This window comes from Hevea brasiliensis, chromosome 6, assembly GCF_030052815.1.
Source record: "Hevea brasiliensis isolate MT/VB/25A 57/8 chromosome 6, ASM3005281v1, whole genome shotgun sequence".
In the NCBI taxonomy this organism is placed as follows: domain Eukaryota; kingdom Viridiplantae; phylum Streptophyta; class Magnoliopsida; order Malpighiales; family Euphorbiaceae; genus Hevea; species Hevea brasiliensis.
In genome coordinates, this window is record NC_079498.1 from 34014944 (window position 1) to 34042352 (window position 27409).

At 35.4% G+C, this 27409-nt stretch overlaps 2 protein-coding genes across 3 annotated transcripts; one reads left to right on the forward strand and one right to left on the reverse strand.

The window, feature by feature from the left end:
* The first annotated feature begins 1154 nt into the window (after positions 1 to 1154).
* LOC110655154 (serrate RNA effector molecule) lies at positions 1155 to 10951 on the forward strand. 2 transcript variants are annotated; one of them, XM_021811355.2, is made up of 12 exons: positions 1155 to 1730; positions 4333 to 4454; positions 6118 to 6175; positions 6921 to 6995; positions 7096 to 7170; positions 7244 to 7291; positions 7434 to 7502; positions 7609 to 8412; positions 8496 to 8544; positions 9057 to 9334; positions 9443 to 9622; positions 10350 to 10951. In XM_021811355.2, the coding sequence occupies exons 1-12, from the start codon at positions 1315 to 1317 to the stop codon at positions 10408 to 10410; spliced, it is 2235 nt and encodes a 744-aa protein (XP_021667047.2). In that variant the 5' UTR covers positions 1155 to 1314; the 3' UTR covers positions 10411 to 10951. The 2 variants fall into 2 exon arrangements, with proteins under 2 accessions (XP_021667047.2, XP_021667049.2); XM_021811357.2 differs by having other exon boundaries at positions 4333 to 4430.
* A 3220-nt stretch (positions 10952 to 14171) lies between these two features.
* On the reverse strand, positions 14172 to 26860 carry LOC110655153 (protein FAR1-RELATED SEQUENCE 3). The gene is made up of 6 exons (XM_021811354.2): positions 26652 to 26860; positions 23688 to 26025; positions 23416 to 23505; positions 22903 to 23052; positions 17159 to 17275; positions 14172 to 14543 (listed from the first exon to the last, which is right to left on the reverse strand). The coding sequence occupies exons 2-6, from the start codon at positions 25926 to 25928 to the stop codon at positions 14499 to 14501; spliced, it is 2643 nt and encodes an 880-aa protein (XP_021667046.2). The 5' UTR covers positions 25929 to 26025; positions 26652 to 26860; the 3' UTR covers positions 14172 to 14498.
* Positions 26861 to 27409: the final 549 nt, after the last annotated feature.

Genomic DNA, 27409 nt, shown 5'->3' on the forward strand with positions numbered 1-27409 from the left:
CATTACACTTTAGTCTTTTCATCCATACATAAATATTCATAACATAACTTTGTTTAGAATTTGAACCTTTACATACATAAGAAGTATTAAAGTGTAATTAGTTCAACATATAAATTCAAATGAACAATTAGCTTATTTAGGCTCATCATTACATCACTCATACTTAAAGATAAAACATTAATTAATAATCCTGAATACCATCACAGTAAATAACTCTTTTACAGTTTTTATGTCTAACTAAACATACAACATACATAGAAAAATTCTACATCTACTCTTGCTGCTTATTCTTCAAAGAACTCTTCTATTCTTATGCTCATGCATCTGGGTTAGAAGAAAGAGTTAAGCTTGCATAAGCTCAGTGAGTAAACTAACCAACATAATTTAATTATATCATTCATTTTACACATATGTAATGCATCATCCAAATGAGTTTTCACATAAAAAACATTTCACATAAGATATATTTGTTACCAGTGATTCCCTATATCCAATGTGTCCGGCTCATACAGAGACTTCTTAGGACTTTCGCTTAATATATCAAATATGTCTAGTTTATATAGAGACTTTTCAGGACTTTCGCTTAAAAGCAGTGTGCCAAGGACTTATTAGGCCTTACATGGTCTTACCACTAAATATCATGCATGATCACATCATAAACTTAAGTCTTTTAAAAATAAAATAACAAGGTTTATGAATTAATTTATATTTTTTATTAACTTATTTAAAATTTTAAATATCTTCACTTATTTATATTTTTAAAGCATATTATTATATCATTTATTTACTAAATTATATTTAATTTTATAATTTTGTTGTTATTATTATAACTTATGACGCAATAAAAAGTATAATAATAATTTTAAATTAATAAATATTTAATCTATATAATCATTAAAATATATTAAAATTAATATAATTAAATATAATATTTATAATATTATCATATTATATAATTTAAATAATTAATAAAAAATTAACTCACAAGCGGGAAGAAATGTATGTTTTAGAAAAAAAATTAGTTTCCAATCAAATTTTAAATTCATTATTAATAAATTTTTTATTTAATATTTTTTCAAAGTTCATCTTAATTTTAGTTATTATTAATTTTAATGAATTAAATTTCTCTTGTTATATATATTATTTATTAATCTTTATTCACGTACTTTATTTTAGCTCTGAGTTTCTGAGCTTGTAAAACTGAGCAGACTGACGAACTCATCATCGTTCTCATCCTTGTTTTCATTTTCTTTCCTCTTTTCTAGGGTTTCACCAAAATCTTCCCCAATTCAACCTAACCAAACAATTCCCATCATGGCCGAGGTCATAAACATGCCTGTCGATTCTCTGGATCGCCGCAGCCGTGAACGCAAGGAGAAGTCCTCCGCCGACGACCCTCAATCGTCCTCTCCGCCACAACCACCTCCTCCCCCTACGCAGAACACCTCTCGACGGCGCGACAGAGACTCCCGAGATAGGGACCTCGATAGGCCGCCGAATCGACGGGGCGGTGATTATTACGATAGGAATCGGTCTCCCCCACCTAGAGAGAGGGAGAGAGATTGCAAGAGGAGGAACAGTTTGAGTCCTCCTCCCTTGCCATACAGGGACAGGAGGCATTCCCCACCACCGAGGAGATCACCACCGTATAAGAGGTCGAGGAGGGAAGATGGAGGGTATGAAGGGAGGAGAGGGAGCCCTAGAGGTGGATTTGGACCCGGCGATCGAAGGTGAGTGAGTTAGTGATCGGTTAATTGGGTAATTGAGTGGAATTTCTTTGCATCTATAGTATGTTTGAGGAAATATGAGGTATGTGTAGCAATATGATTCATGATTTTCCTTTTTTGGCTCATTACTGAGACATGAGAAGTTTCATGTAAATTTCCAGTTCCCAGAATTATTTTAGGACCAGTTGTTGTTCTTGGCTTTTTGGGTGTTGCTTTATCGGTGTGTTTCGTTCTTAGAGGGAGTGTAACGGTTGGAGAAAATTACTTTTTTTTTTTTTTTTTGGCTTAGGGTATTCTTTAAATCTAATCTTTGATTTACTGACCAAATGAACAATTTGGTTGCTGAAAGAACCAAGTTGTTTAATGTAAAGTTTCATTACTTAGGTTGTTAACTCTCAGCTTGTTTCTGTGGCAACTGAGATAACCTAAATATGAGGGGCATGGAGCTCCTTTTGGTTTCCTTTTATCAAATCCTGTCTTTTGGATTCTTTTAAGTCTGGATTGATAGAGCCAAACGAATGAGTTATACAATTGATTGATCAGGTAGTTCATAACATTCCCTACACTGATTAACTACTAAAAGTTGGTGGTAGTTAAACCTTGAAGTTAAATTAGACTGTCAATTTATAAAAGACAGATGCAAGAGTGTGTAAATTATCCTGTTAACCTTAAATGTTCCCAAATTTACAAGATAGTCTTACTATGAGGTGGAAAGAGGTTTTATTACAGTTTCTAGGGCTGAATTGTTTAAACAGTTTTTATTAAAATTTCTAGGGCTGAATAATGTAGATTTATATAAAATTAGGAATGCAGCTCTCTGAAGTATCCCTGTTAAGCTCTGATATTATGTTACCAAATTTATATGCTATCTTTACCATGGAGTGCAATAGAAAGAGATTCTTTTACAATTTCCAGCATGAAACAACCCACGTGTAGATAAAATAGGAAAATTCTTATGCACAAGACTCCAAGATTTCTATGGTCATATAAATTCTTTTTATCCAGTCAGTCTATACCTTTTTTCTTAGATATGAAGTGCGTGCATGTTATTGAAGAGCAACATTTCATTGCCTGGTTTACTAAATTTATATTTTTCTTTTCAAGTTCTGCACTGTTGTTGTTAACTACTTTGTGTTGTTAGCTTGGCTTTATCGAATGTTAAATTCACCTTTATGCTTCTGATGTTAAGCTCAAATAGGTTCCTTAGATTTTGGACAATAATTTAAAGCATGCTGGAGTTCTGCATAAGTGATATTACAGGAATATTGTCTTATGCGGTTTCCATTTGCTCGGCTTATTGCTAGGGGTGTAAATGAAGCAAGCTGTTTGCGAGATACTCAAGACTCGACTCGATAAAAGCTTGAGGCTCGAGCTTGATTTTTAGGCTTGTTTAATCGAGCTTAGCAATATTTGGCTCATATACAAGCTCGTGAGCCATCTCGCGAATAGGCTCGTTAAATAGGCTCGTTTGCAAAATCATTTATATTAGTTATTGTATTTCATTATACTATAAATATTTATTATTTTATTTATGAATGTTCTAAAAATAATGTATTGTTTAAAAGAAAATTAAGCTATTTTTTTATATGAGAATTAATAAAAAATACATAGTTTGATCTTCATAACCCTAAACCTAAAATTCACTAGGGCTGTAAATGAGTTGAGCTGCTTAAGGCTCGGTTCGATAAAGCGTGATTTGGAGATTGAGCTTATTGATAATCGGCTCGAGCTCAGAAAAATTTTAAAGAACCAAGCCTAAGCTCTTTAAAGCTTGGCTCGGTTCATTTATACCCCTACTTATTGCTATGCTCAAGTAGGGCAAGGAAGTCATGCATCTGGTTTCTTATTTCATGGACAAAATTATTATTACTCCTTTTGGTTCTATCAAGGCATTTTACAATCCTATCATTGATGCTATTGTTGGTTGATTGGGCACTTAGCTTGATTTCTATCCTGTCTTGTGGCACCTTGTCAATTTTGAAACAGTTTCATTTGAGAAGTTTAATTTCTTTGGATTTGTAGCATGCTTAGAGCTATTCTAGATAATTGAGGAGGGCTGCATTATCATATCTTTGATTAAAAGGGGCTGGTATTAGAATATTCGTGGTTTTATCAAGATTGTTTATCTTTTGTCCTTTCTTCCATGTTGCAATATTTGCTATCCTTTAGGTATTTGGTTTCAGATTTGAGTCTGATCATATTGTTCTATAAACTGTCTAGCTGAGAAGGGTTTGATTGCAGTGGAATTTTAACCTTAATTTCACATATTTGCATATATTAATTTTAAATTAAAATGACTGTTATAGATTTTCTAGTTTGGACTGGGAAAATCTTGAATTACATTTTTTTTTCAATGTGCTGCTGTTTTTTTCTGTTTTTTTATAGTTCGTGAATGTACTTCCCCTTTTCTTATTTCAGGATATTGTACTGTTTTCAGCAGCAGTGTTGTATCTTTTCGTTTGCGTTCTTCCATTTTATTGTATACCTGTTCATGGGATTTTGTTTTGGTCCATGTAGTTTTGGTCTTTCATCAGTGTACATATATTTAACAAACCATTCTATATAATGTTTGTACAGTGTTGTAAATGTGATCTTTGATGTGTAGGTTTGGATATGATTATGCTGGTGGATATGAACGTGAGATGGGGGGCAGGCCTGGGTATCCTGAAGACAGGCCTCATGGCCGGTACATGTGTCGTGCAGGTGGATTTCAAAGCAGTCCCTCTGGTACATGCTTAACTGATTTGAGATTGTTCTATTTTACATATAATATAATTAGGTTTTTGCTCAAATAATTAATAATAGAAATGAAAGAAATGACTTGCATTGGAACCTTCAATGTCATTATTGATTCGTGAGACTCAGGTGAATATGAAATGTGTTGTAATTTTTAGTGTCTTTAGCTTTTTTACAAGATACTGACTACTGAAATGATAAAATTTAATTTGGAAGCTTCCTGTAGCAATTTGTATTTCCCCTATAGAAAAGCGTAACGTATCATGACATGGTAAATGGTCAAAGAAGCATGAACCACCTTATGTGTTTGTCTTTTTTTTACAAGTCTTCGAGAATATAGGCACTATTTTTGTGGTAAAATTAGGTTTACCTGTTCATCCTTTTTATGTTCTCTGGCTTGTTATCGAGTATTCAACAAAGGTAAATGGGTTCCAAGTTTGATATGCTTATCTGGGCTTCACATGCTTGTATGCATGCATTATATTACACTTATTTTTATTTTTCTGCATTTATATTTCATAGAGCCTCTTCATATATGTCAAATCCTTCCACACTTTAGAGAGAGAGGTCTTTTATAAGACTCTAAATTCTTGAATGTGAATTTGTGGATCAGAAGGGATAATTGTTTGATTTGGCTACTATTGTTTGGAGAGTCAAATAGGAATCCTTTGATGATACAGGGGCTGAAGGACCTGAATTTTCCTAGTATTGTTGGGAGTGGACTACTTTGAGTGCCTCTTCTAAAGGCAATATAATGTCTTTTGGGACATCAGGCTATTTGTTTCATTGTTGCCTTTTCAAGTGATTTAATAGGCTCTAATTGCCTCAAGCTGTTTGGGATGGCATTTGCATCTGATTTTTTAACACCTCTACCAACCTCAGATTTTCTTTTTTGGCCTTTTTTCCTCTTCTCATTGCATATTATCTTATTAAAAAGAGTAGCAGTAATGTTGAGAGTTGGTGGTCTGCTGTTGATTTGGGGATGTGATATAAATTTTGGTCATAGAATTGTCTTGGTGGCTTATCTTATTTGCACTACAGGTAGTGAAATTTATGAAACATTTGAAGATGAAGTGTTGGCCTCACTTTAGCACTAATTCGTCCTGTATAGAGATGTTCTGGTTGTGGCTTCTATGTGAAGGTCATTTAGCGTTTTACACTTTCCACTCATCTCTTCTCTATTTTGATAAGCTGTAAGCTTGCAATTTTTAGATGTTTATCTTACCCAGACAGGTGTAATAATGTTGGAGCCAAGTGTGTTGGTCTATTCTTTATTATTTTCTAAAGGTGCAGTGACATTCCTCTGATAAGCGTTATATCCTCTTGGCATGGGCTTCTGAGTGGTTGAAAGAATTTTATTTTATTTTATTTTTTAAATTTGAAATGATTTGAAATTTGGGATCCGTATCAGAATTTCAGACGTTGCAGGCACATGCATGGTGATATTCAGGAGATCTATTTTGTGTTTCTATTTCAATGATATTGCGTTGACCTGGACATTAGAGTTTTGTTCCCAAGTCCTCTTGTGTCTGGTGATTAGCTCTTGAATAATTTCTATGCTGAATTTGTCATGTGGCTACGGCTTCTTTCTTCTTTGAATCTCCATTGTATTATTTGCTGTGGTAGAATTTACTGGGTTCTGTTAATGCTGCAGATTGGGATTCTGGACGTGGTGGTTGTGTCGATGCTTCCAACACAGTGAGCGCTCAAAGGTTTGTACTTATCATGTTTATGGATTCTAGCACTACCGTTTGTGGGTTTGACTTTACCCTTTGTTTCAGTATCCAACTTTGGTGTTTATAAGCTAACATTTGGAGTTTATTTGTATAAAAGGGTTGCTTTTGTTCGCTTCATTGTTTTCAAATGATTGAAACTGATCTAAATTATTCTAAATGGTTAGATTTTAGTCTTCTCTATGTGCCTGGTTATTTCATATTGTGTTATTGGAATAAACATTAACTAGTAAATTTTTCTTTTCATTGTGCTTAATCTTATATCTGGCCTATGCACTGGATCAGGGTTAATAATTAGTGATATATGTGGTTTGGAAGAGGATTCTAAATTCACTTGGCTTAATCCACTTGTTTTTGTCGTCTGTCTTTGACAGTTCAACATGATTTCTAGACAGTAATAGACTGTAAATATGGACTTAATGACATTTCTATATCAAGACAAAGCTCAAAAAATCTGAAAGTCATATCTGCATAGTTGATAAATAGGGAAGGTATCTTCGTAGAAGTTTTGGGATTGGAATGGGTTGGTATTTGAGTTCTCTCTCTCTCTCTCTCTCTCTCTCTCTCTCTCTCTCACACACACACACACACACACACACACACACACACATATGCAAATGTAAATGCACATACCCTCCTGTTATCATTTTCAATTATAGATTTTTTTTTGGGAGCACTATTCATTTCACTTATCAATGTGACATGGCAAGTAAATGTTTTCCAGAGAAGGCTTGATGTCATACAAGCAGTTCATTCAGGAGCTTGAAGATGATATTGTACCAGCTGAAGCAGAGCGCAGGTACAAATTGTTGACTATTTTGGCCTCTTTTAAGTTGAAATGTTACTCTTAACTCTTGACATGAAAAATGTGAAATCGACCATGGCCTTTGATTATGCAGATATCAAGAATACAAGTCAGAGTACATTTCTACTCAGAAACGAGTTTTCTTTGAGTCTCATAAAGATGAAGAATGGTACCTCTCTTCTCATATTTAAATATGCCTTTCCATTCATTTCTTTGGTCTAACTGAACTTGTTTGCATGTAGGTTGAGAGACAAATATCATCCAACCAATTTGGTTGCAGTTATAGAAAGGTATGCTCTACTTAGATAAATTTTTCTATTTTTATTGTGTATTTGGAATATTTTTTTTTTTTGTTTGGGTGAAATGTTTGTCACCTAATTTTCTGGCTTTTTCATAATGTGTTGACTTAATTATTCCTTGGGATCTTTGCAGGAGGAATGAACTGGCACGGAAGGTTGCAAAGGACTTTCTGCTTGACTTGCAAAGTGGAACATTGGACTTGTAAGTTTTAATAGTATTCATATTTACTCATTTGAATTGATCCTGCATGCAAACTTTTGATTCTTTTGATATCCATTTCAACTGAAGTTTTCATTCTTAATGCCAGAGGTCCTGGTATCAATGTCGTATCTGTAAATAAATCTGGAAAGATAAGCAATCCAAATTCTGATGATGAAGTAGACACTGGCGGCAAAAGAAGACGGCAGGGCCGTACGCAAGCTAAAGAAACTGTTCTTCTCTCAGTTGCTCCTAAGGCTCACCCAGTCAGCTCAGAATCCAGAAGAATTCAAGTTGATGTTGAACAAGCTCTGGCCCTTGTACGCAAGCTTGACTCTGAAAAGGGAATTGAAGAAAATATTTTAGGTGGATCTGATAATGACAAAATCAATGGAGAGAAATCTCATAGCAGCTCCACTGGCCCTGTTATCATCATACGAGGCTTAACCTCTGTCAAAGGTCTGGAGGGCTCTGAACTGTTGGATACACTTATTACTTATCTTTGGCGTGTTCATGGATTGGATTATTATGGAATGATTGAAACAACTGAAGCTAAGGGTCTTAGGCATGTGAGAGCAGAGGGGAAAAGTGCTGATGTGACTAATAATGGGAGTGAGTGGGAAAAGAAACTGGATTCACACTGGCAAGAAAGATTGAGGAGTCAAGATCCTTTGGAAGTAATGACTGCAAAGGAAAAGATAGATGCTGCTGCTGTTGAATCCTTGGATCCCTATGTCCGAAAGATTAGGGATGAAAAATATGGGTGGAAGTATGGTTGTGGAGCCAAGGGTTGTACAAAGCTCTTTCATGCTGCTGAGTTTGTGCATAAGCATCTAAAACTGAAACACCCTGAACTTGTGATGGAGCGGACGTCCAAAGTGCGGGAAGAGCTGTATTTCCAGAACTACATGAAGTACTGACTTTTTATGCAACTTCTTTTCCCTTTTTATGTTTATTTTGATGAGTTCTCTGACAAATGCGTACTTTCATTTGCAGTGATCCAGATGCACCTGGTGGCACACCTGTTATGCAGCAGCCTTTACAAGTATGGTTCATGTAATTAGTACTAGTTGATGGACCACATGGCTTTGCACGTGTCATTTATGTTGTCTATCTAATAGACAATGTCGATTAATGATTTTGATAGCATGAAGTAGCTTCCTTTCTTGCTCTCCCTCCTTCGAGTATAAGTTAACTGGGTTTGAAACAGTCTGGTTATGTTGTTTGCATGTACCTTCTCATATGGCTCCTAGATACACTCCACCTAATATTTTGTTCACAGGATAGCACTCCCTTGTACCATGTCCAATATAACTTAGCCTTGTAGTGTTTTTCATGAATGTTGATCTTCTAGATTTATATTCTGATTTGTCTCCCTCTACTTAAAAGTGATGATGCTTGATAACTAAATTTCAGATATCAAAGATATGTTCCATCAGACAGCAACTAGTGTTAATATTATCTTGTATTATCATCGTTCTTCCTAATGACAGTGAAAATGATCTTGCTTGCTGTTCTTTTTGCCTTCTGTTTTAATTTGCATTCTTTTATTTGCAGAAAGACAAACCACAGAGACGTAAGCTAGGTCCAGAAAATCGATTGAAGGATGAACGAGGTGGCCGTAGAGATCGTGACAGTCGAACAAATGGCAGTGAAAGATATGATAGGTCTGAAAACCCACAGTCAGGTGACTTCCAGGCCAACAATGATGGGCCTGAGGGAGGAAATCATGATGATCCAATGTATGATAACTTTGGTGGACAAGGCATGCGTGTACCTCCTTTCCCATCAGATATACCTCCTCCACCAGTATTGATGCCTGTACCCGGTGCAGGGTAGGTTAAAGAGTTACTACTAAAATGTCTTGAGTAATGGAATACTGCTAATTTCTGAATTTTCAAATTTTCAAGGCTTGTTCTGATGGCAATATGTTGTACTGACAGTCCACTAGGGCCTTTTGTTCCTGCTCCACCTGAAGTTGCAATGCGGATGTTCAGAGAGCAGGGCGGTCCTCCTCCATTTGAAGGTGGTGGCAGAAATGGAAGGCCTGCGCCCCAGTTAAGTGGACCAGCTCCCATTCTTCTGTCTCCAGCCTTTCGACAGGATCCTCGGCGAATACGCAGGTAATTTCTATCCTCTTCTGGCCCATGTTCATGTTCTTCTTTATGTGCATGTGAGCTTTTCATGTGGTGTGTCATCCACTGAGTTTCAACCTCTAATTCTCTTTTTCTTTTTTTTTTTTTTCTTTGGTGGGGGGGTGGTGGGTGTTTAATGTGCAAGTTCACACAGTCAATGCTAGCTTGGCTTCATAAAACTAATCGGTTTGAGGGCATATTTGTGTTCTTTGGATTCAAAGTGTGAAGAATTACAATTGTGGGAACGGAAGGGGGTTAAAAAAAATTGAAAACGGGTGGTGTTTAATGTGCAAGTTCACACAGTCAATGCTAGCTTGGCTTCATAAAACTAATCGGTTTGAGGACATATTTGTGTTCTTTGGATTCAAAGTGTGAAGAATTACAATTGTGGGAAAGGAAGGGGGTTAAAAAAAATTGAAAACAACTTGTGTTGTGACGACTCATAATATTATTTAGATAAACAGGTATACACAAACCCTGCATAGCTTGTTTGCAGGGCATGTCCATTAAAAGCAGGTTTTCTTTGATTTTTGAACTTATTTTTGGTTGTGGAGGTCAATCTCATCATGGCATCAATAACACTGGCATTATATGCGATTAATGGTTCCCATCCTGTTATTAGTTTTTATGCAGTATGTTAATTTCTAGTCTATTTATTGATTATTTCCCTGATCATGATGTGAACTCTCCCAAGCATTGATTTTTTTTTTTCCAGCTATCAAGACCTAGATGCACCAGAGGATGAAGTCACTGTTATAGACTATAGAAGTTTGTAGGTGTCACTATTGGAAGGATGACAAGGCTTTCAAATCTGCTGAATGCATATATATATATTAAATTTTTTTCTTTCTTCAGGGAAGGCAATTCCTGTCTAGTCCAAGGTCAACTTCGGTTATTTTGAGGTAATCCAATTTTAGAAGAAATCACTTTGTACTTAGATCTTTTGGGGTTTGAACTGCTTATTGGATCCTGACCACCGGCTCTTAGGGCTAATATAACTGCCTGCTTTGTTATCACCGCGTATTGTTTGCTAGAGATGCGAAGTGGTCCACATTTTTTTTAATCGCGCACATTTTATCTTTGATGCTAAGCCTTTAATGTATTTAGGGGTGGGAATATATACAATGTTAGAAGAAAACTGTTTCTGTAAAATGGACTTTTGTGGAGAACATATTTCATATGGCTGTCCATTTGTTTCCTTTTAGACTTCTAGTGTTGAGTTAGCTTTTATTATTCTTTGTTAATAAACGAAGTTGAAATCTTTGTGGGTGATAACCATTTGATGATACATTTATACAATCTTGGGTTTTGAATGTATTGTTTGTGTTATTTATTTATTTATTTTTATTAAAAATTAAACAATTAAATTATTTGAAAACAAATTAAATCAAATTAAGCAAATAACTACATTTGAAAAATGTGAGTTATGCATAGTTTTTCGATTTAATCCGGCTAATTATCATTCAGAAAATGAGAATGATACTCATGAGGTGCTTTATGGGATTTGGGTTATTTTACTGTCTGAATGAGTGATACGAGAACTCTGGTGCTTACACGGTGACGCTAATCAATAGACGTGGGAGTAGAACAACTTGCCTAGGGTCTTGCCTACCCTCGTGCTGAACACCAGATGTGAGTTGTGGCAATGAAGGAGTGAGTAAAAATGGCAATCAAGCTGGGGTAGAAGGGTATTCTTATTTTTAAATAATTTTTATTTTTTACAATTTTATATTTTACCGAAACATTTGAAGGGGCGAATTTTTTTCTTTTTTTTTTAAGAATATAGCTGAACATTTATGGCATGTAAGTCGATTATAATATATAGGAATATAGCATTCAAAGTCATGCCCGTGGTATAAAGCCCAACAGAAGATGTCGTAATTGTCATCTCCAAATAGAAAACCAAGGCATGTGAGGAATGTAGCCCTCAGAGGAGAACAGATCCGCTTAGGAGATCTGAACTAATTATGCTCCATGCTCCAGGAATTGGGAGGAGGCCGAGCATCTGATGTGGTTTTGACACTAGCAGATTCTCGTTTCTTAATAAAAGTGAGAATTCTGTTCAAACTACCTATGAACCAGAAAGAATTGACTTTAACATCCATCCAACGTCAAAGAAAAAAATCTCCTCTCTTTCGATTCATTGACAAGAGAGAGAAAAGAGAGAAAGCAATTCAGATATCTCTACTTCATGTAGAGCTGAGAATATAAAAATTTAAAAGAACATCTCTAAAACAGAAGGAAAGAGAAATGGGAGGACTGGGGTTGGTAGGGAAGCCTGAATAACAAATTATAATATAAAATAGGCACAGGAATGAACAGACTGCTTTGGGAGCTCATTTCTATTAGAATAAAACTCAACAAAAGTCGGTCAATAATTAATTTCATTTATATTGTTTTGTTTAGTTTTGACTTGCAAAAAGCATCCGGTTATCCAGTAATTTTTATTTGCTAGTTCTAGCAAAATATTTTTGATAGCTACCAACTTATTGTGTTTTCATCTAACATGCAATACATGATAAAAATCAACAGATTAAATTGATTTTAAGAGTTTAGATGATTTTCGGGTGACAGACAGTTAGGCAAGCAGCAACAAGAAGAATCTCAACCAACTAAATGGTATGCCAAAGGTCATGCACAACGTAGGTATTCCATATGTATTGTTTAGCGTTTCAATCACAACATATAAATGACAAACAACTCTAAGGGTCTGCTTGGATAAGGGTAAAAGAGTGATAAATAAAAGTAAAAGGGATAAATGGATGAATTAATGAAAGATAAGGATAAACAAGATAAGTCTTACCTTCCTTACCCTTCTAATCTCAATTTTTCTTGAGAGGAAGCAATGGTTATAACTATTTTTATTTCTACACCCCTTAAATTTACCATTTGTACACCTCTTTCCAAACATAAAAAAATATACATTACCCCTCTTTACCATTCCATTAATTTATCCCCTCCTTAACATAATTTTTTTTATAATAATCCTCCTTACCTTTCCCCCTTCTTACCTTTTCTTACTCTTCCATTACTTATCCTATCCTCACCCCTTCTTAATAGACCCTAAGGAATGGAGCCTAACTAGGGGTGAACCATCGGTGGGTTCAGTTCAAAACCAAACCGAATCAATCAAATCGAATAAACTGAATTCATCAAAATTTTAAACCAAAGCAAATCTAATAATAAGAGATAAAACTGAATTAAACTAAACCAAAATAATCTAATTTGATTCAGTTCAGTTCACCGGTGTTACAGTGAAACAAATTCCATTAGCAGCAACACATGCAAGATTCCAGTATTTCACAAATTCAAGAATCAAAAGGCATAAATTTAGAGCATAAACGCCTAATTAAAGAACAAAATTTATGGAAAATGCCCAAAAAAGAAAATCGATATGCCTTAAATACAATATTAACTATTACAAACCACCACATATATAACCAAAACAAATTAACTGAAGGAAGAACTCTCTCCCATAGCAAGTTCACCTTTTCATCCGCTATTTTGCTGTGCTACTTGTAACTTGCTTATGCGAAAAGGAGAACTACGGTTGACATCAGAGCCATAACAATCACACCATATAAAGGATAGGCCCACTAACAAGGAGAGGTAAAACATGGCCGAGATGAGAGGGGAGCGAATGGAAAGGAATTTGAGTGCAATCGAAGGAAAATATAGCAGAGTGGAAGAGTCAAAGAAATCTAGAGGTAAAAAATCAAAAAGGAATAGAGGTAGAGGTGCTTGATAGCTTGTTGAAGAAAAAAAATCGAATGGAAATAAGAGGGGAAGAGATCCATAGTCAACAAGGAGGAGAAGCGATGAGTCTCACATAGAGGGAAAAGGGCCAAGAAGCTAGTGTTTGACAGATTGTGAGATTGAGAGAAAATGATAAATATATACTAAGATTTAAATGGCTGATATTGTTTAGAATGGTTGATTAGGATTAGTTAAAATTAAAAAAATTAAAAAAAAAGGAAAGTTTGTTTTGTGTAGTAGTCGAACTCAAACATTAGGTCGTGTTAGGAGTCTTTAACCACTATGCTACATCAAGTATACTACAAAATTATGAAAATATAATATATATCTCAATTCGATTCGATTCAATCAAAATTTTTCTCTCTAAAACCGAATCGAATTAAAATAATTAAAATTCTTAAAAATAAAAATCAGACCAAACCAAATTACCTAATTAGAGCGGTTCAATTCGATTTATTTGATTTAAACCGAACAGTGTTCACCCCTAAGCCTAACAACCAAAAACAGCAGCACCAAAAAGTCATGAAAATGATACCACAGAACAATGTCGTTGGACAAATCAAGTCCATCTTAAATACCAGTGAATGAATCTCTCAAACCAACCTGGTCAGATAAGGCTTCTAAGCTATGCCACATCTATTACCTTAAGATGGTGATTTAGTTTGTGCCAAATGCATGATCTCATTGTTTAGGAAGCCAAACTTAAAGTTCCTAAAATATGGATCGTAACCAGAAAAGAATACTGCCTGACGGAACAATGCCAAGGAAAAACTGAGAAGGATGCAAAAATAATGCAGCATGTTATATTGAAAGCTAGATGAAAACTTTAAAAAAGAAACTTTGATGCTTTTGATTTTTTAATTTACATGTACAAATATGTTACACAACAAGCTTACACAGGGTTATGGGTGGGGCTGGATAAAAGATGGGAGGCACGAAACAGTAAAACTACCCAGCACAAAGGCCTCAGGAAGAGAGAGGGAAGCGTGAGGGAGTTTGACCCAAGCCATCGGGAGTGATGACAGGACTTGGCAAACACACCTTTGCAGTCCATGGATGCAACTTGGTCATGCATCAGGGAATGAAATGGACAACACATTCAATGTCTTCACTTCCGCTGCTTCTTTGAGAGAGGCTCTGGTTGCATCTCAGCCTGCACATAAAACTTTCCAACTGATCAGACAACTTTAAAATCTAAAGAAAAGTTGAATTGACTGCCGCAGGCAACAGGGGGAAGGGAGGGGGGTGGGGGGTGGGTTGGGTCTAGGACCCTTTGGCGCCTTTAGTAATCATGATCGTCCAAGGTTGCAGTAGATGACTTTGGGGCCATAACATATCACTTGAGTATTCAATTTGCTCAGATGCTCCCACTTGAGCTTAACTAAACTAGGCGCGACAATTGAAAATACGCTAAGATTCTTGCTGGATTATATTCACTATTACCATGTAGTGTTGATAAACCCATGGCACTGTATCATAGGAGTTCTCTTAAAGTGTAACAACAATTACAATGTCCTTTTATGGGTCAATAAAAATCCTCTCACTATCATTATTATTGCACTGTAAGTTGTATGTCATTGACATTTTTGGCCAGTCAAGAGAAGAATGTCTAACAATTTCTATTGTGAAAAGAGGTTGCAACAAACAGGGTATTGTGTGCGACATGCTTGTCTCACCTTAGTTTCACATTATTGTCAAAGTTCATTTAAAGATAAAAACATTAAGATATAGCCAGATTTATTATGTTAAAAGTATGCTGAGAAAGCCTAAAATTTTTTTGAAGGATTTCCTAAAGAAATTGGGGCTGACACTGCTAGGGATCCTATAGAATTAAGAGCATAAGTTTTATGCTTTAGGATTTGATCAATAAGAAGGCCAGAATTTCTGGAAAATTTGACAGTTCTGCTGGTAGGAGTCCATTTGCTTCTTGAAGAAAAGGGAAAACAATGTACACAGCTTTTAGAGGTATAAAAAATCAATGTGGTTTCCACTAAAGATTCCTGCCATCAACTATACATCAGTGATAAATCCTCACTTTGCTATAGGGATAGTTTGTTATTTAACCGGTTAGAATTATTTCATGAGGATTATTAATTGCTCTATTCGAACGTATGTTCATACGCACTCATATAGAGATCAACTATGGGTTGGTTTAGGAGTTGGAGTAGCTTATTTTCCAAAAAATTGTTATCAATTTGGAAGGTTAAAAGGCAATACCCGTACATAACAATTTTAGAATAAAGTCAAAAGTTGAAGTTACTAAATCCCCCAATCATAAACAGTGTTTGTTGTTTTAAGTTTGCCTTGTTTAATTTTTAGGATGTCTTCTATCATATTAAATTTATGAACTTCAAACAAATAAAATACCTCAATTGTGGAATATTTGTTTCTATGCAAGTGTGCAAAATATTGCAAGGGGATTTGGTTAAATGATCTCTACTTAATTGCTTCTGCAGGATTTGATCTGAACTTTCTGTGAAAGGAGCATGGAATTGATGTCTGGTCAAAGCAAACAATGGGATAACTAAGGAGTTTGAGGTTATCTGCATAGGGGCTACAAGAATACTATAACTATATAACATTATTTATAACAGAATTTTTGTAATTTTAGTAATTTAGTTAGTTTAGGTTCTATTTCTCTATATTTAAGGTATTCCCAGAGTTTTTAGGACTTCTATTTTATTAAACTTCTCCAAGTATCATTAGGATATCTAAATTTTAGTATTTTATCCCTTCTGCCATACCATTAAATATCCTAAGCCCACACCCTTAAGTCATCAAGCTATTATTTCTCGGTTGTCCTACATATATTTTCTTTATTAGTTTTTGCAATGAATGAATAAACAGAAACAAATAACTCAAGGATATGATAAAGGTATTTTAAATTGCACTATTAAACCATTAAAAAACTACACATGCCTATTTTTCTTTTATTTTTGATATTTTGGCCTTTTCTAGTTGGATGAATTAATAAACCCACTGATTATGTGCGCTATATGATCACATGTGACTTCATACTTTCTTTTAGTCATGTTCTCACAATTGCCAATATCCGTTTTGCAGGTATAATTTGAGCAAAGCTGTTGCACTACATGGTGCTGCACAGTTGCATTGCTTGTGAATTGGGCATTCAGAGCGCAAATTCCCTAACAATTCACAAATTAACAAAATGAAATTCACAGGTTAAGATCTTTGTTTTCCTTAAAATCACAAGAAAGAAGAGGCATCTAAATCCTTATGGGGAAAAAAAATTTCTCAATAGAGGATTCAAATCATCTAACCTTTCTTTTACTTCTCTAGTTCTTTTCTCATGTTCTCATCCACCTTAGTGTTTCCCTTAACTACTCATGGCTTATTAAGGTAGCAACAAATTGAAGAGCAATGAACTCTAAAATAATAACCTTTATAATATCCCATTGCAAGCATCTTCATTGGAAGAATAACAATCTCGGAATTTGTTCTTTTCCTCTCTAATTGGCCATAGAATAGTTATAAGGCCAATTGACAGTACAGTATCCTCTTGCCTTTAATAAGATAGTAGGACAATAATCAAACCACATATCATGGAGAAACCCACTATACCAGGATCAAACAGGACAATGTCCAGCATACTTGAATTAAATGGACAATTAAGAAATTAAAATGAATAAAGTTTCCACAAAAATAGAACAGACAAATACAAATGTACAATATTTATTGAGGAGTAAAAATTAGCCCATGCACCAAAGTAAACAACAGGCATTAAGAGACTAGGAAGAGAATGCTTACAGCATTTGAAAGCTGCTCACGAATGTAGGCCATTGATCTTAGCATGGCACCTAAAGTATCCCGAGAAACCTGAAATTTAACCTCCGATTCTCCTGAAGTTGTTTCGGTATCTTGAAGCTGAAAACAGAAAAGGGCAAATTCATTGATGGATAATCAACCGACAAGCAAAAAAAAGAAACACATTAAATGAGGCAACAGTCTAATATAAGAAGATAGCCACTCTTATCATTAATTGGACACTAATACAGCAAATATCATTATTCAGGTGTCAGGTAGAATATCATTGTAGCTAAAACTCACATTTCTCTTTTTTCTTATTTGGCTTGGGATTCATAACTACCTCTGATCCAAATCTCACACATGAACTCATAAAGAAACTATCAATCAATTGTAAGCTTCTTTATAGGGTGAGCTTTGTGCTCCACAATGATTGCAAGAAATAAGATGTTCAAGCAAAATTTTAATTGATACTACAAGAAATTCAACAAGCAAAGAAATTTTCCATATAATTAAAAGTTTCTTTCATGTCAAATTTCATCCAAAAATTGTGCCCCCAAGAAAAATGAAAAGCCATGCAAGACATATTAACATATACTTCTGTCCTTACCTAACCAACAATCCAAGACATAGAGGGAACATGTGCTCTCATTTTCCTTTCTGGAAAAAGAATTAGGATTACAATTTGTATACATTTTGATTTGCATTGAAGTCATGCACAATTTTCTTACAAAATAAATGCAAGCAAATCTGTCCAATCTGTACTATATCACCCACTTCATAACCAGCAATGCTAATGTTCTATCAGAGCAAGAAATAAGGAGGGAGGAAAAGAAAGGAGGGGGGGTTGGGTGTGGGGGTGGATGGTGGGAGGGGAGCATGGTTAAGATGGATGCTTAAAACATTGCCACACAACTTCTCAATTAAGAAGTGAAATGTAAACTTTCTCAAAAGCCAAAGTTCAGGACAAATCAGACCACAGAGATGGAAAGACACCAAAAACTTGGGTGAGAGGAAAGGAAACACAAGTCAAATAAGAAGATGAAAATCCATGCTTACTAGCTCAGAAGAATAAATGGTTACAACTGGATGAAGAACACTATTTCAAATGACAAAGCAGTTGGCATAAACCATCCTTGCAGATGCACCGGAAGTAAATTCAATACAATTAGATTTTATGATTAAGTAAACTATTGAAGAAGTAATTCCAAGTGATGAAAGAACCAGGGTAAATAAATAGTGTCAGAGTCCAGTAGACTAAGCCAGAAAATGTACAGAAAATGAGGAGCACACACATCCAATATGTGGCTGCGTGCAAAAGCATGAACAGAAATATGCCAGTGTAGAAGTGAGAATTACATCAACCCAAATGAAAACACTGTAACACAAATCACATCAATAGAGAGTAGAAAGTAGAAGAGGAAGAGGGTAGAGGGTGGGGGATCGGGGTAGATTACTAGATTTTCGTGCCTTGGAATGGAGATAAAGAGCATGTTCCTCCTAATGCTTTGGAAGCTAACATTACAGCTCTACTTAGTAATCTGAATTTCATTCAGCTTAATGTCATAATTTACTGAAGAGCATGGTTTTAAATAACAGCCGTTACATCATGTAACAGCCATTATTTTCAGGTTTTTTGGGGTACCATTGTTGATACTCACTTTAAATAAAGGCAGAAAAATTGTAATGGGTAACAGCCATAATGGCCGTTACTCAATGGGTAACGGCCAATGGCCTCACCCACATGGACAGATACAGATTCTTTTTATTTGTGGCGTAAAGGAACCGAGAGCTTACTTTGTTTCTAGCTTCTAAACTTCTCCATCTCCCTCTCAAATTTTTCATCTTCACAAACCTTTACTTATCGAACTAAGATTATCAAATAGTGAAGGTTTATTTAACGTGAGGAAGAGCAATTAATTTACACTTTTATATTAACATTCTCCCAACCCATTCAAGATGCTACTACAATGAGTCACACTACACATGCCCATTCAAGATCCTCATTATTTTAGTTTTACATTGATTGATGTCTAAGAATAATGGATTCAATGTCTTTATTTGATATATTTATGTTTATTATTAGTTGTGTATCTTAATCATAATTATATTTTTATATATGTATTTATTTCATGAAATTTGCAAACTTTTCAAAAAAATTTGCACAGCAACAGTACACAAGCATGTTATTTCAGTAAATTAGATTGCTGCTTCAGTATTTTACAGCTTCAAGATTCAAGGGTATGTTTGTGATTCTCAGAATTGGTAGAACAGGCTGGTTAAATGTCTTTATTTTTTTAATTCATATTTGAGTCCTTATTGTCTCTTTAATAATAGTCAAAATAGTAATAGTGTGAATATAGACTACAGAGCAATAGAAAAGAATGTGAATTATACTAAAAGGATTAGATCTTTAGAAGTAAAGGAATCACTTAAGAGAATGAAAGTGGATAAACCTTGTGGACCCGATGGAATACCAATTGAAGTGTGGGAGCGTTTAGGAGATATGGGAGTGGCATGGTTAACTAAATTGTTTAATAAGATTCTAAATTCAAAGAAAATGGCTGATGAATGGAGGATGAGTATTTTAGTACCTATTTTTAAAAATAAGAGAGACATACAGAGTTGCTCAAACTATAGGGGAATTAAACTCATGAGCCATACTATGAAGTTGTAGGAGAGAGTTATGGAACATCGACTACGTCATGATACTTCTATCTCTCCCAATCAATTTGGCTTCATGCCTTGTCGTTCAACTATGAAAGCGATCTTTCTCATCAGAAGCTTGATGGAGAAATATAGAGATGCGAGGAAAGATTTACATACGGTTTTCATCGATTTGGAGAAGGCTTACGATAGTGTTCCGAGAGATGTCTTATGGAGAGTGTTAGAACAAAAGGGGGTATCTATTAAGTACATACAAGTGTTGAAAGATATGTGTGAAAGAGCAACTGCTATTGTGCGCACAGTGAGAGGGGACACGAGATTTTCCTATCTCAGTTGGATTGCATCAAGATTCGGCTGTAAGCCCTTACTTTTTTACATTAGTTTTAGATGAATTAACGAAACACATACAAGAGAGTATCCATTGGTGCATGATTTTTGCGGATGATATAGTTCTGATGGATGAGACGTAAGAAGGAGTTAATAGAAAGCTAGAACTTTGGAGAAGTACTTTAGAGTCAAAGGACTTTAAGTTAAGTAGAACAAAGACAGAATACATGCATTGCAAGTTCAGTGAAGGCCGAACTGGTAATAGGGAAGAAATTAATTTGGATGGAGTGATACTGTCCCAAAGTAATCACTTTAAATATCTCGGCTCAGTCCTTCAAGTAGATGAGGAATGTGAGGAGGATGCTAGTCATAGGATAAAGCCGGATGGTTGAAGTGGAGACGTACCACAAGAGTTTTATGTGATTGCAAGATTCCCAATAAGTTGAAAGGAAAATTTTATCATACAGCCATACGACCGGCCATGTTATATGGTAGTGAGTGTTGGGCACTGAAGGAGTCGTATGTGTCTAAGATAAAAGTTGCGGAGATGAGAATGTTAAGGTGGATGAGTGGCCATACTAGACTAGATAAAGTCCGTAATGAGAGTATTAGAGAAAAGGTAAGAGTAGTACCAATTGAGGATAAGTTGAGATAAAGGAGATTGAGGTGGTTTGGTCATATGAAGCGTAGACATATGGAGACTCCGGTTAGACAAGTAGAGAACATTAAGATAGAGGATAGAAAGAAAAAAATGGGTAGACCTAAACTGACTTGGAGGAGAGTAGTATAATATGACCTAAAAGTATTACACATTTCCGAGGATTTAACCCAAAATCGTTTAGAGTGGAAAAAGAGAATCCATATAGCCGATCCCAAATTTTTGGGATAAAGGCTTTGTTGAGTTGAGTTGTATTTGAGTCCTTATTGGTGTAGGAAAACATTAAAACATTTCCTTTTCTAAGAGAGTTTAAATCCTTAGAGAATTAGGTGTTTAGGACTAACTCTAAGAGTAATGTTTTTAAGGTTTAACATTAGTTTGAGTCTATAAAAAGTTAAGTACCTATGCTTACAAATTGTAATGCTTATTTTTGTTTTGAATAAAATTACAGCAGTTATGCTTCTTTGGATTGTGCAATATAATTGAAACCCTCAGGTGGTGTGGTTTGAGACCTAGGGTATGATACCTAGACCTTTGATTTACTGTTCATGAGTATTGTCCACAGCATATTAACCGCACTAAAAAACCTATAATTAGTTTTCATTATGCTATCTTACTCCCTAGTTACTTGGTTACAAATTCAGGTCGTGTATCGAACTTTCTTCCTTTCTAGTCTTACTATCTTTTAAATTAACCCACAAATATGACTAGAATTTAGAACTGCAAGCTGTCCTGCCTCCATATTACAATTCCAGGCTTCCAAATTCACTCTCTCTCATCTTCCATCCCTTTGTGGCGCCTCTTATCCCTCATTCTGATTCCTATGTTACCCTTCCACACACCTATCATTACATACCAACCAACACCACTCAATCTCATGCTTTACAACTGAATCAACTAATCCTACATATATGTACACACAAATCCCCACAAGATCTAACTAACTGCCCATATATCTTCTTTCCTCTTGCCCATATATCTTCTTTCCTCTAAGTTCTTGACAGCCCATTATATAAACAAATAGGACAAAAAAAATAAATGAAGGACATGCCTTAATGCATGCCCATACTGCTGTTATAGCACGCACAGTGCTCCAATATAGAACTTCTACACTAAAGAAATTAGACATATAACATCAATAAAATTTCAATTTATACATACTAATGCATCATACATTTTTCCAATGTTATAATTTGCTAATTTTGTTTAATACCTAAAATATAAGACCGGTTTTACAGTCAGATTATGAAATGCAGAGAAAAAAATCAAGGCACTGACTGAATTTTCTTTTAGAAGGGTTCTTCATATTAGAAACAAAGCACTGAAACAAAATCATAAAATAAGAGCCATTCTCTAACAATTCACAATTGTGAGGAGTTTTGAATGGCTTAAATTAAGAGGCAAAAATATCATAATTAGTTGTTTCTCTTGAGCAACAGTTCAGAAATGTTTCAATCCACATATTTCAGAAAAGAAAAAAGTTTACAATTCAAAACATAAAATGCTCTATTTTGCTAGGTACTCATAATTTTAATAAGATAATATTTTTTTAGCATTTAAGCAGTGGAGAGGTACAAATGTATTAAATTCAAAGCACATTGCATCCTCAGCTGAAATAGGCAGAGGACCTGACACAAATCCAAACTTAACTCAGGCCCAAAAATTGCCAGATGTAGCCCCACAAGAAAAAGCAGAAAAATCTGAACTACATCTATTTAGAACCATATTAGCGAGGTGCATTCAATTTCTAAAAATGATTACTGCTCCTTTTAACTTTTCAAGGAATCATTTATCAGTGGTTGTAATGACAAACTTTTTCTCAATCTTTTAGACCTCCTGGTTCCATAGGATCAAGTCAGAAAAATTGAGAAATAGAACCATGTAATTTGATTCATTCTCAATAGCCATGGCCCATGGGATGATCTTCTTAGGGTATATTTCGATAGTGTGTTGTGTGTGTGTGTGTGTGTGTGTGTGTGTGTGTGTGTGTGCACAACAGCTTATAAAGGTGTTATTATTGAGCACACAAAAGTTGCATCACCAAAGTATCAGATTTATTTTTGCAAACAAATGTCCAGAATTTGGATTTACACACCTTTAAGTTAATGACAGCAACCCTGTTAGCTGGTGTAGATAGCTGTTCACTAATATATGCCATAGATCTCAACATGGGCTCCAATGTAACTCTTGACAGTTGAAACTTAACCTCTAATTCTGCCGAAGGAGTCTTGCTATAATCTTGCAACTGCAGCAGTTATAAATGAAACATAAATATATAAGCATGTCCCCCAAATCAGATTTCAAATGCACAACTAGAGAAAATACAAACTAAATAGTTTTATAATGTGCAAATATTAAATTAATAATTAAATAAATTATAAATTTCTTTTCCTGGATTGCATCACTAATGTATACTACATAAGTCCCATAAACATTTAAATTATCAAAATAAACTTTCAAAAGGTTGCATGTAGAAAAATGCCCTTTGGGTTGCCAATTGTCAAATAGTAATATAAAAAACTTCCCAATTTCAGCAGGCTAATAACAAAAATGCCTACCTGTTTAAGTTGTTTTTGGGGTTTCAAGTTTCAGTTAAGCATGTGTGTACCTTCAAGTTGATGACAGCAACTCTGTTTCCTGGTGTTGAATTCTTATTCTCCATCACCCAAGTCATTGATTTAAGACAAGGAAGAACTGCCTGAGCAACAGGACCATATCAATGTGCCAAATCAATCACTCATCCTGATTTTAGATCCAAATTACACACACGCACACACAAACACACACACACTTAAACATGTATGTATAAGTATGTATAAACACACACGCGCACATGCGTGCACACACACACACACACACACACACATTTTCTTTACATACCATATTTCCAGGACCATCATCCCTTTGAAGGGAGACAGGAGCCATGCGGGGAAGATTCAGATCAGCAACAGATTGAGCCGAAGCACCAGCATCATTGAGATTAAATCGACGTGTAACTTCATCTTGCCTTGGCCACAGCAATGGCATTGTATCCGATGCTGATGTTGAGGTCTTCCTGTCATCATAACCAATCCCACCAACCAATGAGCTAGGTGGTCGAATTTTAGCAGCATTTTTCTTCAGAGCAGCAATCTTCTTCCCACCTTCTCTAAGAGCACCAATTGCAACATTATAAGTGTCCAGAGCTATTGCCCCTTCCTCAGCATATTTAACAGCTTCCCTACACAGACTGTTGTAACGCAATGTAAGAGACTCTTGGCCATGCAATTCACCACCGCGTTCATCTATTCCAGTGCCAGTTTTGGCATTTCTTGTCCATCTCTTTAAGATATAATGAGATGGCAATGTAAGCACATTTGTCACTGTGAAGACTGTCAAAACATGTCTGCACAGAATACCCGAATATTCGAACATTTGGCAGCTACAGTTTGCTCTCATTTCTGGATAGTTTAATGTAACAATGTATGCCTTGTTGTCATCTTCAAATTTTGCAACCCGGAATGTACTGATAGGTCCATCACCCTCAATCTTATTAGCAGTATAGACAAAAGTTTCAACTAGCTCTTCTTGAAATTTTGCAAATATTTTCCTTGTATAAAGATCTGCTGCTTGTTTTTCCATTGGAGATGGTGTCCTTAATACTGGTGTGGTGCAAATTGTATCAAAGTCTGCTTCTAGCTGCTTTTCAAACCAGTTCTCTAGAGCTCTTTCATACTGTCTGAAGAACATTGGTAATGTAGTTTGTTGGTTCACATAGCCATCAAAAAAAGAACAATCAAAACCTTGATTTTGAGATATCACAGCAAAAAAGGAGTCTCTAAAGTATACTGGGACCCATTGAGCACGAGTATCATATAATGATTGAAGCCAATCATGCCCCCTTAAATTATATTTATCAAGGATATAACTCCAAGATGATTCGAACTCCTCAATAGTCTCAGTCAAGTTGATACAATTGTACAATTCCACCTGAAAATTAGGATGTGCATGACATACATGAGCCAATTTTTCTTGGCCTTCTCTCAAGACATGCCATTTGCTAATACAGTGTCGGGCTTCAGGAAACACCTGAGACACTGCTGTTTGTATGGCCCTGTCTTGATCGGTGATTATAGAAACAGGCTGTCGATCGTTCATTGCTGTAAGAAATGTCTTAAATAGCCAAACAAAAGAAGCCTCCGAATCGTCTAGGAGTATTGCACATCCAAATAAAATTGTTTGTCCATGATGGTTAACCCCTGTAAATGGTGCAAATGGCACTTTATACTGATTTATTCTGTAATTTGTGTCCAGTGTAACTGCATCCCCAAAATGGCTGTAAGCTGTCCTTGACCTTGCATCAGCCCAAAATACATTGGCCATGCAATTATCATCATCAAGTTGTATTGCATAAAAGAAACCAGGGTTTTCAGCCTGCATTTTCTTGAAATATTCTAACAGATTCTGTGCATCCCTTCCCAGTGTCCTCCTTCGCGAATTGGATCTAACAGCATAGTTCAATGTTGCAGAATTGTTAATGAAACGATTTGATTCTGCAGCAGGAGAGATCCTAAGACCACGATTTGCCTCTGCAGATGCACGGTTTCCATCCATGGATACATACATCACACCACTGGGTACAATTCCAACTCCTTGGTAAGTTTCAGTGATGCTTTTTGTAGCACCAGCAAAATGCCTGCGCGGCCGAAGGTAATGAACTTTACTGGGATTCACCATAGAATGACTATGCTCTTTTATAAACTTGGTTACAACCCATTTGTTTTGACCCTTAAACTCTATCCTAAGCATTGCATTACAACTATCGGCGGACCTCCTTTTCAAACCCTCTCTGCCACATACAAACTCACGAAAAACAACTGTTCCATCAGTTTTAGAACGATTAAAATGCACAACTTTGGAGCTAAAACCTAGACGCTTTGCATACTCATCATAGAAAGTTTTAGCAGCATCCTCAGAATGAAATTCCATACCCACATGTGGCTCAACTACCCCATCCTCATCATGTGCTGAGGAATTCTCTGCATTGTTTGCTTCTCCACCCTCATTGGGTTCAGCATCTCCATCGTACACCATCATACGATGACCCATCCCCTCCTCTTCATCAATCACGTGAACATCCATAACAACCCACACCCACTGATCGAAAAAGAATGTTATGGATAATTATGTACCAGAGAGTGCATGTTTATTCTCTATTTAAGTGAAAGTAGACAACAATCTGCAAACAATTTCAACAATAAAGAAGCTGATTCACCAAACTTAATATTCAAAAGGAAGGGGGGAGAGAGAGAGAGAGAGAGAGAGAGATAATCATCAAGAAATATAAAATGAAGAGCACTATTTTAAGTGGAAAATTTGACAATTAATTAAAGAAACAAAAGGCCTACAGCAGCAATTATAGCAAAATTTCATTCTGAACAATCAAACATCACAAACCTAATTTTCAAATATATTTAAGGGTTTTACACTCCATAACTGGCCTACATAAAAAAACACAAAACTACACTAGCAAACTAATATAATTACACGAATTATAAGTTAAACACAAAGCAAGAAAAGAAAAAAATTCTAACCGAATAATGTAGACATCACTAAGAATCACAAGACACCAAAAAAAACAAAAGAAGAAACAGAATATGACTAGAGGAGCTAAAACTAATGGCCTATCAATATCAATTTTCATAAATGAAGCTAAGCTAATTGAAACCCATTCAACTAAAACTCATAATCCTTTCTAAAGCAACAGAGAGAAAGCAAAACAGTGATCCTCCTATACACACCCCTACAAACACATACACACATGAACAAAGAAGAGCGAGCTAGCAGAGAGAAGAGGAATAGTACCTTGAATGTGAAAATTGTCCGAATTTCGTAAAAATGTGGAGTGATTACGGGAAACGGAGTGGAGAATTTGGCAAGAAAAGGAGTGAGAGTAAGAGTGAAAGGTGGGTTTTTTGATCAAATTTTGATTTTTTTTTGAAGAGGAAGTGAAACTGAAACCCTAACATTACCCGTTCAACTTTTTTTCTTTTTAATTACGAAGACGGCCCAACTTCTGTTAGAGCTTCCACGTTAGGCACCCGGTGGACCGGTACTCGATAAAAGCAGTTCCGGTCCAAAACCAAACCGGGCTTTTTTGGGTTTTCTCAAATAAAACTTAAAAAAAAAAAAAAATGATACCTTATATTTAGGGGTGACAATTTTAGATATGACCCGAGAACATGATACAAATACGATATGAAAATATAGGATTTAAATTAGATTTATTTATATTCCTATCGAATTCTTGTCGATATATTTATAACATAGTTATAATCGTGTCGTGTTACGGTTAATCTGCTAACTCGATTTGATACATTTATGACACGATTAAATATTTGTGTTACGTGTTGACCTGTGACCTACTAACCCATTTGACCCACTATGACCTATAAGCCCACTTATATAGCGTATTAAATGGGTTAAGTAGTGTCAAACCGTATTAAATGGGTTATTTTGTATTAAATTAGTCGTATCGTGTTGAATACATCTAATAAAATTTAATATTAATCGTATCGAGTCGTATAATCCGTATAATAGAAGGGTCATATTTGTGTTTAAAT